Source organism: Cajanus cajan, chromosome 9, assembly GCF_000230855.2.
Source record: "Cajanus cajan strain Asha chromosome 9, NIPB_CcT2T_4, whole genome shotgun sequence".
Lineage (NCBI taxonomy): Eukaryota > Viridiplantae > Streptophyta > Magnoliopsida > Fabales > Fabaceae > Cajanus > Cajanus cajan.
The window spans coordinates 15375047-15391870 of NC_138525.1; the positions used below are offsets into that span (position 1 = coordinate 15375047).

Consider the following 16824-nt stretch of genomic DNA (forward strand, 5'->3'; position numbering starts at 1 on the left):
AAGAGAAAATGAGAATCTTACTCTTAAGTTATATACTTTTATTTTTTATTTTGTTGGAGATTAGAACTTATAACACCTTTTACATACTACAAAAATCACCTATACCGTTAGGCCAAACTTTGTGGGTATGAAAAATTGCTCAAGTTGTACATATAATATACTCTAGTTTATATATAGAGAATAAATTAGTTTCCACACGGCTTTGTGAGTGCTTGCCCATTATCTTGTGGTACTCAATCAAAGAGATATATATGTTCCAAAGAAAGAACTGTGGACCCAATGTTTTGCTGTTTCTTTCTCATGTCGTGCATGGAATTCATCACCTTGCATACTTTTCACATGTCGTCTTCACACAAAAATATATATATAGACATTTTAAGATAAGATACACTGACACGTACTTTAACATTAGCATAAACATATAATATACTATTCTGTTCGCCGTGCAATTTAAGTTGAAGTTGAAAAAATAAAACCATAGCTAGACCAAATTGCTTGAACAACGCTCAATTTCACGTGGAAACCTTGAAAAGCTGAATTTAACACCAAAACCATAGAGAAGATGAATACATGAGTGGACATATAAATAGTGAAGGAAGAAGAGGGTCTTTGTCGTTGTCTTTCATTCCCATCAAACATGATTGAACAAATATTTATCCTCAAGAAGGTGAGAAAAGTACTATCATTCTTTATTTATTTATTTTTTCTGATTTATCTTAAATCTTAATTATATTATTAGTGTGCAATATTAGCTAGAGTGTGACATGTGTAAACTCTTTCATTACAGGGCTCCATGGACATCAAATATATTAAGAAATTTCCATCAACACTGAGGTTGGTAGTTTTACTCATGGTTGCAATTTGTGGAATATACATTTGCTCAGTAAATTTCGACAAACCAACAAGGGTTCGCACAAACACCAACTTGATGGAACTAAAATTCACCAACCAGTCATGTTATCCTTCTGGTGTAGAAGAATGGGAAGTCCCCTATTTGCATTATCCACAACCCAAGACTTACAATAGGTATATATTTAATTTAATTTAATTATATATATATATATATAGCTTTCGTCTTTAATCGAGTCGAATGGGGTCGTGTCTTCTATGTAACTAAACTTATATAGTGGAATAAGATTATTGTTGTTAATATATATTGTGGTTTATACTTTGAGAAAATTAATTTTTCAATTTGCCACCAATTTTAGTTATGTGGGGTTTGATTATTTAGCTATATTGAATGATTGGTGAATGAGCAGAGAGGAGTGTGCATGCAATCCTGTTCGGTTTTTCTGCATCTTGACAACGCAAAGATCTGGGAGTGGATGGTTTGAGACGTTATTGAACAGTCATATGAATGTAAGTTCCCATGGAGAGATATTTGGTATGGCTAAAAGAAGGGAGAATGTTTCTTCAATTTTGAAGACAATGGATGAAGTTTTCAATCTTGATTGGCTCAGTGGTGCTTCCAAGAATGAGTGTTCCACAGCTGTGGGTTACAAGTGGATGCTTAATCAGGTAATTGAAGGCTGTCTCAATTTCATGAATCATCATGGGTTGGTTATTTGGATTAATTTTTTCAAAAATATTTCTAAGAGGAAATATACAAAATAAAATCGAAAAAAGTTTCTATATAAGAAGCATCTTATGTATAAATTAAAAAAAAATTAATATAGAATTTTTTTTATAAATTAATTTATGTATAAGTTAATTTTAACTAATAATTTTTTTTCTCTTATTTATCTCTCTAATAAGTATTTCTGCATAAGTTTACTCGAACAAATCATCCTATCTGGTTCATATAAGATGGTGCTGTTGCTGAGAAAATAGATACATGTATAATGTATTTGCAGGGTTTGATGGCGCATCATAAGGAGATAGCGGAATACTTTGAACGAAGGAGAGTTTCTACAATATTCCTTTTCAGAAGGAATTTGCTCCGAAGAATGGTTTCTGTGCTGGCAAATTCCTATGATAAAAATGCAAAGGCACTTAATGGAACTCATAAGTCTCATGTACACTCCACTGAAGAGGTTAATCACTTTGCCTTTCTCCCTTACTGCTAATATGTCTCTTTTAGTTTGGATTACATGCTTGGATTAAGGCTATTGTATGTTGACAAAAGTTTATAATTAACGGGATTTCACTGCTTTGAAGTGGGTAAAAATTAAAGTAATAATCTCTGTTATTAATGAGAAAAATTAATAATTAAGACGTGTTTTTTAGTTGCAAGTTATCAAAATATTAAAAACTAGCTACTGATTTTTACTTTTACTTTTATTTCTATCTTTTTAGTTTGAAAATAAATTCATTTTGAAAAAAATTTACACCATTAAAATTATACTAACATTAAAGTGTAGATAAGATGTTCATAATAGTAATAATAACAACAACCATAATAATAATATTAGCATTGCTAATACTAATAATAGTAATGATAATGATAAAAATAAATGTAACAATGTCAATAATAATACAGGTGTTAATATTAGACTACTAATAATAGTAGAGGTTGTGTTGGAAGTAGTGATGGTAATAGCTATTAATTATCAATGTAGTAATAATAAGAATGATCAATGTTAAATATAGTGAGAGTTATTTTTTTAATTAAAAATTAAAATTATAAAAAGAATTTTTCTTGATTTTGAAAATGAATGTAAAATATTTTAAAATTGAGTTTAAAACTATTTCAATTTCATTTCTATCAAACATCTTTTTTTTTTGTTGAAAATTACATTTAAAAATTAAAATTTGTTATGTGTGTATTTAATACAACCTATTGATTTTTTTGTTATAAGTGGAGATTACTAAGTTACCAAAAATTATAATCAAAATGCAAACGTAAAGTTTTTGGTTGAAAAGCAAATTTTAATTAATCTTTTATATTAGAAATAAGTAAACCTAAATGCATCAATTACTTTCAAAAGGTGGAATATATAGTTGGTATAATATTGTTAAACTTGGGCAGGCTGGAATTCTCGCCAAATACAGGCCATTGATCAATACCATGTGGTTGACGACAAAGCTAAAGCAAACTGAGGAGACATCTGCAAAAGCCATTCAATACTTTAACAACACTCGCCACATTGTTCTATACTACGAGGATCTCGTTAATAATGTCACTGTAAGTAACCTAAAACCATGTGCTGTGCATGTACCATCACAATTCTACAACTTAACTATATATTATTTAATATATTTATTGTTCAATAGTTTGGTTTCGATGCACCGTCACCATAAATTATTATATTGATAATATGACCATGTAATAATGATAATATATTAAATATAAATTTTGGATTTTGAGTTTGTCGTTTTCATAACTGAATGTGTAAGTAAGTACATAATTAAATCATGAAAAGTATAGTTCTACTTTGTTCAATTACAAATTATATATCATAGTGAATATATTTATTTTTATAATAGATATTTTAATACTAACAATTAATGATCATCAAATCATTAAATTGAAATATGGCCATGGATCAAAAGTCAGCCTGCAGATTTGGATAAAGTTCAGTGTTGATTTTCTTTTTCCATTTCCAGAAGCTGAAAGATGTTCAAGAATTTCTAAGATTGCCGTATAGAGATTTGCACAGCGGGCAGGTAAAGATTCACACTGCACCATTATGTGAGCAAATTGAAAACTGGGATGAAGTACAGAAAACGCTGATAGGCACACCATACTTCAATTTTCTCCTCTCAGACTAATCAAATATTTAGCACGAGAGACAATATCTGATTTTGACACCAATAGACAAAGATTTCTCCTTCTATATATGTTACTATACTCATGAAAGATTCTTTGACTAGCACTATAACATTATTCTATGTACTTGAGTGCAACTTCTTGGAAACTTTAGCTTAAAGTAATAAAGCATTTAATGTCGTTCCCAGAGAAATGGTGTGGTCAACATGATCAAAATATTTGAAGTTGATATTTTATGTAAGAAAAATGCAGACAGAAGTTACAAAGACCGACACCTTTGGACATGAATTTTTTTTTTTTAATGAATGATTTAGTGTCTTAATTTATGTTAGATTTTTGATAAGAATATTTTATTTATATTTCAAATATTTAAATTTAATCTGTTTTAATTATTTTATTTTAAAATAAAATAATATCAATATTTGATTTTGCATAAAAAATTTTCTCTATAAATAAAGATTTATGAATAAAATTATATTATGCTCCTCTAATAAAAATAATTCTTATAAAATATTCTCTCAAACAAATATTATAAAATAACCTCATCAATTTATATGACAATTAAGGACTAATTTTTGCTGGTCAAGTAATATAGTTTCTATAACCATGGATAAATTTTCTTACGTTGAAACAAACTGGATTAACATTATTTATCCACCAGGATTCATTACGTACTGTCAATGTACTTTGCATGTGAATCTATGTTAAATAATTAGAAGTTTCAACTCTCTTCCTCCACAGGTACAACGCCTGTGCATTGGAGCGGGTGTTTCTCTGGCTGATCATATTAATTACAATTTCAATACTAGTGAACAAATCATTTCTGCGTTTAATAAGACTCTCCGGAAGTCCCATCCAACTTCCATTCAACGTAGTCTTTTTTATTTTCTTTTGTTAAAAATGGTTAGTTATTATAGAGTAGAAGTCTTATTAAATACTAGCATAGTCTTAATTTCTCGATATTTTACACACATTATTTTATTAAAATCTCTTTAAGCAAATCTTTGAAAAAATAAGAGATTATTTGGTTGAGAGTTTTCAAGGGAGAGAGCTCTTATGAGTAATTCTTACATCACTGCCTTTTCGTAATCCATACCAAGTTGGGCCTTCATTACCTATCCCGCAAACACTCCCGAGACTTTTTGCTTCCTGCAACCTGTTGTTGTTTTTTTTTTTTGTTTTTAATTCGGACTAAGACATATCAAACTGACTTCGATAATTATTTTTATAATTACTGATTCTGATTTTATTTTTAAATTTAGCGGAACCCTCGTCAGGGACTGGCATTAAAGACCAATCACAACTGAACTATCGAATTCGCACTCCCAGCTTCGGCCCATCTCACTTTGCAGAAACTCAAAAGTGAAACAAAAAGATGCGAAACTACTGTTTTCTTCTCTTCTTTTTTTTTTTTTTTCTTTTTTGCATTTGTTTAAATTGCTTCCTAAATAATGTTACAAATTGGATAACCAAATCAATAAATCATTGAACTGGCGCAGTATCAGAGTCATTGTTATCTGTCCGTCCAATAACGAAATGATCAACAATTTTGACCGTATGTACCGGATCCTGGTGGGGAGTGGCTGCCCTCCATTTACTGGGAAATTCTCTCAAATGACCCAACTCTTGTGGATGTTTCGCCTCTCCGTCCCAATCAGGATCAAGCTTCCACTCCTTTGGAACCTACACATTCAAAATGTGGAGAAAAACTAATCAAATTCCACCACCAAAGCCAAAACATGATGATACGTATTCTAACGAGTGATGGCTTCCTACCTTATCAACAGCCAGAGTAAAAACTTCAAGATCACCGTCAGAATTGATGTGAAATCGTGTGAATGATTTGTAATTAGCTATTCGAAGAGATGAAAAAGCTTCATCGAAGTGTAAGTGAAGCCAGTTGATGCAAATGTATAAGTAGCTCCCAAACACTAAGGAAACAACAGGAGTAGAGAAGACCCAAAAATAAAGGAAGACAGAAGCATAATATATTATAGCACCCCCTCGGGAAACTGACTCTAATCCATTCTTGCAAATATTGCTCCGAGAGACTGCCATGACCTGAAAAAATCATCACTGTGACAGGGTCCTCCATTACAAGAAATGTCAAAAATAAAATAATCCAGAGAATTTTCTCACCTCTGGCACATCAAAAGCAGACATTAAATACTTGATACATGCTGGATAAAGTCCAAATGTCCATTGTTCAATACGAGCTCTGAGTCCAGTTGGATCGGGAAAGTGCTCACTTTCAACTGATCTATACCACTGATATAAAGTGTGATACCCTGAATTACACCCAAAAGAAAAATCAACATTATAACCAAATATCATCATCACAAAGACAATCCCTTTTTACAAAGTATTGAAATCTTTTTCCATAATTTATTTGTGATGAGTATCAGGATTCATATAAATATCACTAGAGCTAAGTTCCAACTGTTCATTGTGAACCTATTGAATCTAGCTTCCAACTTGAAATAAAGATACAACAATTGAAATATAATTTCCAACAAATAAATAAATATAAAGATGGAAGTCTACATTTTATAAGCATCGTAACTATGAACATGCCCTTGGGGATACGTTAGGGTGTGACTTATAAAATCTGGATGCAGGATTACATACAACAAAAATCTAATTATAATTCTCATCAGCCTGGTTTAACTGAAGCTCTATTTGGTTCCATTCACTGCAATTGCCACAAAACATCGACTATGCAAATGACCATTCTTAATTATGAAAAATGAAGGCAGTAGGGATCAAACCCCTAACCACTTGATCATTTAAACTCTTAATACCATGTCAATGATCAATTCACCCAAAAGCTTACAATGTCTGGTGTAAGCCCAACAATAATTTTATATTTCAAACCATTTTCAAAATTCAAATACTTGCAGTCTAGTGTTGACGTGACAGTCAGCTGACGTGCCAATATGACTTGTAATAAAATGGATGATAAGATTATGTTTCCTAGACTTTTGGAAATGACATGGCATAACACAAAACCCGCAAAAGAGTGCCAAGTCAATGTCAAATTGACAAGGGGACTTAATTGTGTTCATTTCAAAAACTTCAAGCTGCATCTAAAAGCAGGGACCAAAGTTGGAATTTCATGAAACCAAAAAGATCAAGATTGCAATTAAGCTCAAATATTATTATTTATCAACTTGAGCAGAACAAGTTACAAAAAAGTTATAATGATACAAATCATTCAACATAGAAAAACCAAACCTGAAGTTGCCAGCAAATTGTGTTGGATGCATATTTCAATGCCTACTTCAAGAAGCAACATAAGAATCAGTGCTGCAGCAAGGTGAGCAGAAACATGAAGAACTCCAATTATTGCTCGTTTCTTCCGTGACAATTTGGGCGGAACAAAAGAATATGCAGCAATTAGTAATAGTATAGATCCCACTAGTGACACACAAGAGTGCTGCAGAATATATATAAATCCATTCCACACAGTACCAAGGAAACTCCTTATGTGACCAGAAAATGTATCATCTTGGAGGATGTGATTCAGCTCACACTAGAAAAAAAAAAGTTCAGAAAACAAATGCATCTTAGCCAATAGCAACAGATGATAGTATCTTAACAAAAAGGCAAAATGCTAATCTCTGCTTAATCTATGGCCAAAAGAAAAAAACAAGAATCCAACAGTTCAAAAACCATAATTGACGTTGAAAGCATACAAAATAAAACTAAAAATCACAAAGATTCTAGAGGAACTCACTTGTGGAAACATTGAAAAGACTAATAGAAAATATATAATCCCACCAATAAAATCAAATTGCCAGTTCTTCTTTCGAAATTTTAGGATATTTCCCAATGCAATCTGCATGATGTTTAAAAGAAATGTCATCGTAATGTGCAAAAAAAATTAAAAAAAATAAGGATTTAGAAGTTACAAGACAAGGAGGACTATAATAAGCAACTATTAACATGCTACATACCCTGCTTGAATCTTCAAAGGAAGGATATGCGGCTTTGCATTCATAGGAAACTCCAAGAAGTTTGTTAAATTTACTGAAAACATGGGTAGGATGTAGAAATGCACCACCACAACCATTAACAAGAAGATGGTGAACATGTACAGGTCCATCTGACTTTACATGAGAATGACGCATGTAATGATGCAAGTCCCCAGCCATTCGAAGCTTACATCTTCCTTTTAAATAATCACAAATCAGGTGTGAAATATTCTTTCCAGTAACATCATTCCAATACCAGTCCGTGAGCCAATTAGGTTCATGAGTTATAATGATCACAGAGTCATCCTCTTGAACCTTGATAAAAAAATGGTCATGGAAGAAGTTGTGGTCAATCAGTCAATAGATCAAATAATGATGTGTAAGGATTCAAAGGGGTCCACAATTAGACCCAGTAATAAATCAGAAAAGTAAAACAAAACATATATATTAAATATCCACTAAACAAAGATTGTTTTGTAGAACATGACAGATTAATAAGCAACAAGTTCATAATTGAAACAGACCATCTAGATAGGATACTCAAACTACTAAAAAAAAAATTATGACAAAACCAAACTTCATGAACAAGATATTCCAAGACAATTATAATAGCAGGCATAATGCAATCATTATTATCACCTTTCTCTAAAAGAATTTGTACGGTACAACCCCAGAAAATATTTTTCAAGTTACTATTATCACCTCTCCCACCTCTCATTAAATATTTTATTATTAAACATTATATGCATCAATCATTATTTTATATTAAATCAATGGCAATAAAAGAATGACTGGTAATAAAAGATAAGTGAACAAGCAGTGCTGTACAAACAAGAGTGATTTATAAAATTAAATTAGACTCTAGAGACTTCAAGAATAAACATCAAATTTCGAGAGCAAGATCTATATATAATAAATTATTCATTTCAATTTTCAAGACTATCGTATTTTACATTCTACAAATTTCAGGAAAGGTGAGGCATAGTAGACCCCTTATTCCGCAGGTCTACATCAGGAAAGATACAAAGGAATGCAGGGATTAATTGTATACAAAGGACTATTAATAAAGAAAGAGGAAGAACAGGAGAGTTAGTAGGTCAGTTGAGGAAGTTGTTGAGGGGAAAGTCTTGGAACCTACTCCACGAAAGACCCAAGTTGCACTTAGAGAAAGTTTTGTATTTTCCTTTTGGTACCTCTTATAATCATTGAGATATTATTTACCCCTGTAGTTGCCAATATTGTAGTGATTTCAAGAAGCTATGAATGCGTTCATGCATGTTAATTGTGATCCCAGGTATAAACTAAAATCTTAAGTATGATATAAAGGTCAACTCAAAAGTCATTATAACTGCCATTTAGAAAATTAATTATGAAACATGATTTGATAGCTGACATTTACTTTAATAGTCCAAAAACAGTCAGAAAGTTAAAAAACAAAAACAGTGACCATATTCAACACTGAACTTCACTAAAATATACACAAATATAACAAAGTAACAAACAAGATTGTAAAATATACAGTAGTAGAAAGAATGAATGGAACAGTCAGCATGTTAAAATTTAGTGGGTTAGGACCTATTTTGGAAGGTAAAAACAATTATTTATACAAAATTTCTTGAGAGAGCTATCGAAAATAAGAGATTATTTCTTCAGATTAAAAAGTTAGTATACATGCATTTAGTCAAGCATTACACTTTATCAGTAATTTCCACACCATTTTATGATTAAATAATCACGTCCTAATGATTCCATCTATAAATAGTTACTGAAGCAGACCCTTCCAGTCTTTCTACCATAACTGACAAATATAACTGAAACAACAAATTTTACCATAGAACTTTTCACCATTTCATTGAAATAAAGAGACAAAAGGTAAAACAGACAGAATATTTACTTTCTCCATTATCAGTTCTGTAAAGAACTTGAATTGGTACACATCAATATCACCATGAAGAGCCAGATCAAACCCAAACACCCACCACCGTTTAGGGAGTTGCAAAGCAAAATAACTCTTCTTCTGGGGCATGAGCCATCCACCTAACCAACTTCTATGACATATATACCTCATAAAGGTCTGGAGCCCATCAAACCAGTCTGTAAAGAAAACAATTATATTAATTAGTAACTGTATTGGCATTATGCCTAAATATACACAATTTTAAAATATTTTAAAAGCTGAGATGAGACAGAAAGACCAAAACAAAAATGAAAATTTAATGAATGAAAGAAAAAAAAAAAACAGTAGCAAGATGATAGACAAAAAAGAAGGGAAACTATGGTTATTTAATGAACTCCTTGAAAAATAACACATGTAATTTGGTATCTAGATGCTAGAACTAACCATGGTTTCCAGGAATAACAAAACACTGAGGTCCATTATACTGTTTTAATTGAGCCCCAAAAGGCACCTCCGGCTTCTTCACAGCTATCTGCTCTGCTTTATACCAAGGAGGGGGTTGAAGAGCATATTCAAAAGGAACAAAAAGACGCCTTTCATATGTGAATGCTGATGGATTCGGATACCTACAACAGAACAAAAATAAGTAATTGAAGAAAAAAAATATACCTACAAAACATTGATAGAGTTGAAACTTTAAGTGACATTGCAGAGTCCCTATAATTCAGTTGAAAAAGCAGTTTTGGTGTCCCATAACATGCTAAAATTTCAAACATGTCCAGCAAATCTAATTTTCATATAAGCCCCACTAGGTAAATGAGTTAAATTATGCATGAATTATTTGAGCTCACCTTTTTAATAGTTCAATCAAACTCATTCGATTAGCTAAACAAACAAGCTGAAGCTTAAAGTTTTGTTCAATTATTTAAATGAGTCAGCCTAAACTTTGCATGATTGAAATATAGCTCGTTGATTTATGTGTATTTAAATAATTGTGCTTTTATTTACTGTAATTTTATTTGTTTTACATACCATTTACTCCCTCAGGTCCTTTAATTATATAAGAAACAAATGAATATTCTTTTGTGGTCCTATTTTAAGAAACGGAGACTCATTTTAAGAAGTATTAATTGCTAATTCCCTTTTATGTCCTTCATTTATGGAGAAATATATTAATGGACACATACTCATCCCTCATGCAAGGGAATGCATTATTAACAATGTGAGTCACACTCATTGGTGAAAAAAAAAAAATCATGAATGAAATGCAATCACTACTTAAATCATTCAAGTCAAAGAGTAACTTAAGAATAAAATTTAAATTCATGACATTATTAATTAAAATTAATAAACTTAACTACTTTTATTGGTCTTGATGACTTGATTGTTTATTTTTTATATAAAAGACTGGAGGGAGTGCCTTGAATTATCAAGAGTCGTATTTTTAAATGGATAACAATAAAATTAAAATAAAAACTATCATTTTCATCATTACAAATTTCTTTTCCAATTGCAATCCATCTTTATGAATATAGAATTGTATTAAATTCTTTTTTTTTATTTTACCTAGTGAAGAGGTGTCTACTAAATACTAAATTAATGAACAGAGACTATCTCATAGAAGAAGTAACCAAGCCATGAATGAGTCAAATAAGACAACCTCAATCTTAAAATTTGGTTCATTTGGATAAAAGGGTCAAACTTAAACAATCTCACTTTCTTTTTACACGTCAAGCTAAAACTCAAGTATTCAGTTGAACACAACTCATATACACCCTTACACTAGTCAACTATATGGGCCATGCAGATTATGTGGATTTATATATGCATATGCACATGTCTCCAGAACAAGAAAAAGAGAACACAAAACTTGTTAAAAACGGTAAATTTCTTAATATTCAAGTTGAAAATTTGATCCACACAGATAACTCTACAAAATGCAAAACCCAGTAATAAGGATATGTATTGCCTTTAATATGTACACTACCGCTGAAGCAAAAATAAATTGATGGGTAAATATAAACGGTCTATGATGTAGCATCTGGTTAGTAGCCCTCAACAAAAATGAATAAAATTAAGCACAAAATACTTGGAATTTCATTTTTCATTATTTGATTTCAAATGATGTCAATGTAAAGCTTACAAATAATAAATATAATTCACCAAATAACAATAGCCAACTTAATTAAGTGCAGCCAACTTACGCAAGATCACCCCCAATAAGTAGCAAGTCTCCACGTGGTAAGGTAAGCTCAGAATCATCTTTCAGTGTCCGAATGAAAGGCTTAGCAAGTAGCCGTGCAACAGCATAAGATGAGTTCCCACCATCACCAGTATCCGCCATAAAGTCAAACCAAAAATCATCCTTCTCACTAAAATGATCATATAGAAGGTCAACATGTTGATTTCCATCACTAACCCTATTCATTGCTGCCTGTCAATGAAAAATAATTGTTAAAGCTGGCATACAAGCAAAATGATATTCCTGCAACAGCACTAAGGATGAACAATAAGCAAACTTCTTCACGTCATAGAATAATGCATGTCTTAAGAGTCCCACTTAGCTTGCTGTGTAATTACTGTAAATTATTCGATATTATAGTTGATTAGTTTGGGTCTAATGCTAGGAAAGTTGGTATTTACTATTTACTTTGTTTGCCCATATAGTGTACTTCAACATACATACAGCCTTCTAATTTTCTCTTGTTCAGAAATAATAATTTCTGATATTCTTTTCAACAATACATCCTCCACATAAGATAAGAATTAAAAATGCCAGATATGAAGACTCGCTTATTATTTTACAAATAATAAAGACAGAAAAGAAATATTTCAATTTTGGCATGCTTAATTCAAAGTCGGAAACTGCACAAAACAATGTAAATCTAAATCTATAGATATTACATAGCACTCAATTTTACAAGCATGAATGATTTGTACGAGTGCATGACAACATTTCAGGCTTTGATTTTGTTTTATTGTTTTGGAAGAAAAGAAAAAGGACAACATTCAATATCATTTCATTGGCGACAATACAGAAAAGTGAGAAAACTATGACCCTTTTAATCTTGCCAACACCAGATTTGGAGCAATGAAAATCCCTTTAAAAGTAACAGTGATTGTAAATTTAATAAAACATAGCATTTTGTTTTAGTACGATGGCTGCACTAATATTCAAACCTAAGACCTTATGCATATTATCTCAACTCCTACCACTAGGCCGACCCAAGTGCTTCAATACAACATAGTATAATATAGTCAACGAAGTACTTCACATTATAAATTTAAAAGACATATTGACAGAATATTAAACAGTGGGCACAGAAAAAAAAATGTTACCTGCATCATACGCATGTCAAAACGCCCAACAAAGACCGTCACTGATACAATGAGGTCAAAAACTGTTTTGAATAAATCAGCAGATGTTCTGCATCATTTCGCAAGTTTAACCATACATTCATACCTTCAACAAGCCCTTGAAGTAAACTTTAAAAAATAACTGGGATTAGGGAAACAAGTATTTTATATACATACATACCCAGAGTACCAAGGAACCATGTCTAAAAAATCAGGCCTCATTTGCTTCTTCTTCAACTTCTCATATTCTTTAACAGATAATGGATGAGTGAGAGCCCACCTATTGATTTTTCAGACATGAAAACAGACATATTAATTACAAGGAAAAAAAAAATGGTCATTAGTCGTACAGTGTAATTCAAAAATGTGATACCAGCCATGATAATTTATTACTCATTGAGCACTATTGCACCAAGGGTTCATGGAACCATTGCTCATTGCTTTATGCATGGAAATATAGTCCAGAATAACAGCATTACAAAAATAAAACATTTAACATGCATTATGAAAACAGACTAATACATAACAAAACTTAACTTGTGTTTTACTTCTGGAAAATCCATTGGGTCGGTTGGAAAAGGAAAGGATAAAACTTAAATGAAATAAGATTAGTATTGTTGGTGTTGTTCCTCAATTAGAATTTGAGTTTCACCTCGGTAATGTGCTTAATAAAGGTTTCTATTAAATGTCAACACATATTATCAAGATGGAACTCCGATTCTAATCAAGGAACAGCACTAACTGTGTGTATCTAAGTATTGAAAAGAACGTTGGCCCAAGTGAAAATTTTAACAAGAAACATGCAATGTTTTAAAACTGTTCAAACAGCAGTCATCTATCAAGAATAAAAACTAACATTGATTTGGTTGATCAAAAGAAATTTTGCTTTCCATGTTAGTAATTTTCCATCGAAATTTAATATCATAAAAAAAATTACTTTTTGAACAATTAAAAACAATTAATCATACAAGAAGCAGGAAGATAACAAAGTTCAGCCATAATAAAATCAACAATATAGTACTACTCACCCTGTGGACCTTTCCACCACATAATTTGCTATGTAAAGCCCAATAAATGTAGCCCAAAGTGAGTAGATGGGAGAAATTTCATCTGATGAACCAGGACATGATCCATTGCAAGCAATCTAATACATAAAAATAAAATTAATTTTGGCATCATACCAAGTAAAGAACCACAATGGACATAGACATATGAATTAGACAGCAGACTGTACAAATCATATAATTATATCATTATATTAAGTACCTCGCCATAAATAACCCACTTCGACAAGAGAGGATAATCACTTGCAGATCCAACTGGAGCAAACCAAGATGAGCAAACCTGGTCTTTCAATTCATTCATCCGAAGAAACTTTGCCAGCCATGTGTTCCTCTCCTCTTTCTTCCAGAAAGAAAACCAGTTAGAATTTCTTCGGTCAAGTGGTCTCTCTCTTAACATGGCACGATTACCACAATGACTATAAAATACACAGCACGCCACGCTAAGTACCTATTATTTATTAAAAAAAAAAAAAGCATCAGAACAAAATTCTGTCTTTAAGGAAACAAACAATCATCTTCTTTACTTACTGCACAATTTTGAAGAATGGTCAAGATCTCTGGTCTCTTTCCAGCCACACGAGAAACAAGGCCGATGTACCAGAGGCCAAGAAATATAACGTGAAAGACAAGAAGAAACAAGATTGAAGAGACATATATTGTCAAAAACAAAGATAGATTCATCCTCATATCTACTCCCATTGACTGAAAGCTAGGAAGATGATACACAGCTGCCACTAAAATCCAAGCTATGTACCTGCAGAATGGGAGCCTAATTATTCCTAATCCCATAAATAGTAGCACAAACACATACATGGTGATACATTTGTCAAAGAAACTCACCATCTACTGAAATTTGAATAGCTGGGTTTGAAAGTCTTGCCTATAAATGGTGACGAGAAGAAATAAAAGAACCCAAACAAACAGGCATACATAGACCACCATTTAACATTGTTGTCTAATTTTTCTACAAGAGTGTGTATATTGTCAGATGAGATGAAAAAGAGGCAACCCACAACAACAGCAATTACAGCATGGCGGGAATGTTCATGAGGGTAAGGATAAGTGTGGGTTAGAATAGTTCTAACCCTCTCCATTTTCAGCGTATCAAGAATACCAGCAGACTGCTTACTAGAACCCATTCCAATAAAAAAAGGAAAATCTAATATAACGTATCAAATTTCTTGCAATGAAGTTCACTTTAATAGTTCCAGAAAACCATAGAGAGCAGCACCAGCAGAATCCTACACAAGATTATAAAAATAAATACAACAATATCAGTATTAATAGAATTGCAACAAAGTAACCAACCACATCATTGACAACAAGAGGAACAATAAAACCGTAAGACAAGCAATTTAATGTTCATTTAAGTAATGGCATAAAGGTGAAGCACGGGACACAGAACAAAAAAAACAACATTAATTTAATTTAACGAAAAGAACAAAAAAAAATTTGCAGAAATGTAACTACTGTCCAGCGCTGACTAAAAGTTCCTTTGTCCAATCAACTAAAACTCCACCACAGATTGTCGTTTTCCTATTTTCACAAATAAATTCTCCTCCAACACCATGGCGAATTCCGCCTCACTTCTTGGCCGCTCATCCCCGTTCTTCAACCTTCCTTTCATTTCCCTAACAATTGAATCCAAACATTCCCGCACACACGTGAACGAACTTTAATATTCTCATCTCACACGCGCAGAGGAGAAAATAACCCTAACCTAACGGAAGTCATTATTATGAAAACCGGCGAAACGCAAAGTGCGAGTGATTCATGATATCATGAAAAGAACAAAGCTGAGAAAAACACAAAATCACAAAATCACGCGCCACGAAGCAGTTAACTGAACTCGAAGGATTAGTTACAGAGTTTAATCAATCAAATTCGGGAAGAAAACAAAGCCCTAACCCCAATCTATCTGTCTGTTTTTCTTTCTTGGTTTCCGTTTTCCGTATCGTACAAGATTGCTGCAGAAAGAAAGCGATAGAAAAGGAAACAAAATCTTGAAGCGAGAAAGATACGAACGACGTGAAAAAAAGAGCCAGGATAGATAACAACAATCACAACGAGAACGAGAACGAGAAGGAGAACGAGACGAAAGAGAAGTTGCAGAGAGACGCCAAATACGAAAAGACCAATCGTAAACGACGTTTCCAATGTTTAAACGATGGAAAATCAGAGAGAGAGAGAGAGAGAGAGAGAAGATGCACCTGGTATGGCGAAATGGAAAAGATCGCATGTGAAGTGCGTGCAATGGAAGGAAGAGGAAGAGAAGAAAACTTAACAGGGGCATCTATCTATCTCACTCACACCCACTTGGCATCTGAGAATGTCTGCGAGGAACATAACAACGGCATATTCTTTTTAAAAATCCTTTATTGCATAACGACCCCAACCCACGCACGCTGCCAATTCCCAAACCAACTTACTTTTCAATTTTACACATTAAACCGCGACCAACCGTCTTAATTAATTAATTAATGCTATTTTAATTTTCCAATATTATAGCGGATAAGATATAGACACATAATAATAATAAATAGTAACACTCTGTTTGTTTCCGTTTCCCAAATGAATCACACTTTTTCAACATACTACACACATGCGTATTGCGTTTGTTTTCCTTTTCTTACATCACCGTCTTTTTGACTCACCGTAAAGTTTCTCTCTGCAATTTCCACACCTGGACGGTGGGTTAGCAATTGCATTGGACTCGTGCTCATTAATTGCTTGGGCCTTTGGGCCCCCTCTTGTACCAGAAGGCCCGAAGATCAGGTAATTCTATTTATTTTGAAAATTAGTTTATAACTCATGTTATTCTTA

General features: G+C 32.4%; 2 protein-coding genes across 3 annotated transcripts; one reads left to right on the plus strand and one right to left on the minus strand.

The window, feature by feature from the left end:
• Positions 1–344: 344 nt before the first annotated feature.
• On the plus strand, positions 345–3995 carry LOC109812322 (uncharacterized). Its single transcript, XM_020376264.3, has 6 exons — positions 345–667; positions 788–1026; positions 1260–1518; positions 1854–2033; positions 2969–3124; positions 3547–3995. The coding sequence occupies exons 1-6, from the start codon at positions 638–640 to the stop codon at positions 3709–3711; spliced, it is 1029 nt and encodes a 342-aa protein (XP_020231853.2). The 5' UTR covers positions 345–637; the 3' UTR covers positions 3712–3995.
• A 1090-nt stretch (positions 3996–5085) lies between these two features.
• LOC109812303 (uncharacterized) lies at positions 5086–16361 on the minus strand. 2 transcript variants are annotated; one of them, XM_029274178.2, is made up of 16 exons: positions 16212–16361; positions 14842–15242; positions 14530–14755; positions 14204–14449; positions 13966–14081; positions 13119–13217; positions 12920–13007; positions 11785–12014; positions 10025–10206; positions 9578–9777; positions 7666–7998; positions 7446–7547; positions 6944–7064; positions 5849–5997; positions 5486–5770; positions 5086–5392 (listed from the first exon to the last, which is right to left on the minus strand). In XM_029274178.2, exons 2-16 carry the CDS (start codon positions 15138–15140, stop codon positions 5192–5194), a joined length of 2877 nt encoding a protein of 958 aa, XP_029130011.1. In that variant the 5' UTR covers positions 15141–15242; positions 16212–16361; the 3' UTR covers positions 5086–5191. The 2 variants fall into 2 exon arrangements, with proteins under 2 accessions (XP_029130011.1, XP_020231821.1); XM_020376232.3 differs by having other exon boundaries at positions 6944–7241; positions 16212–16360.
• Between the last annotated feature and the right edge of the window lie 463 nt (positions 16362–16824).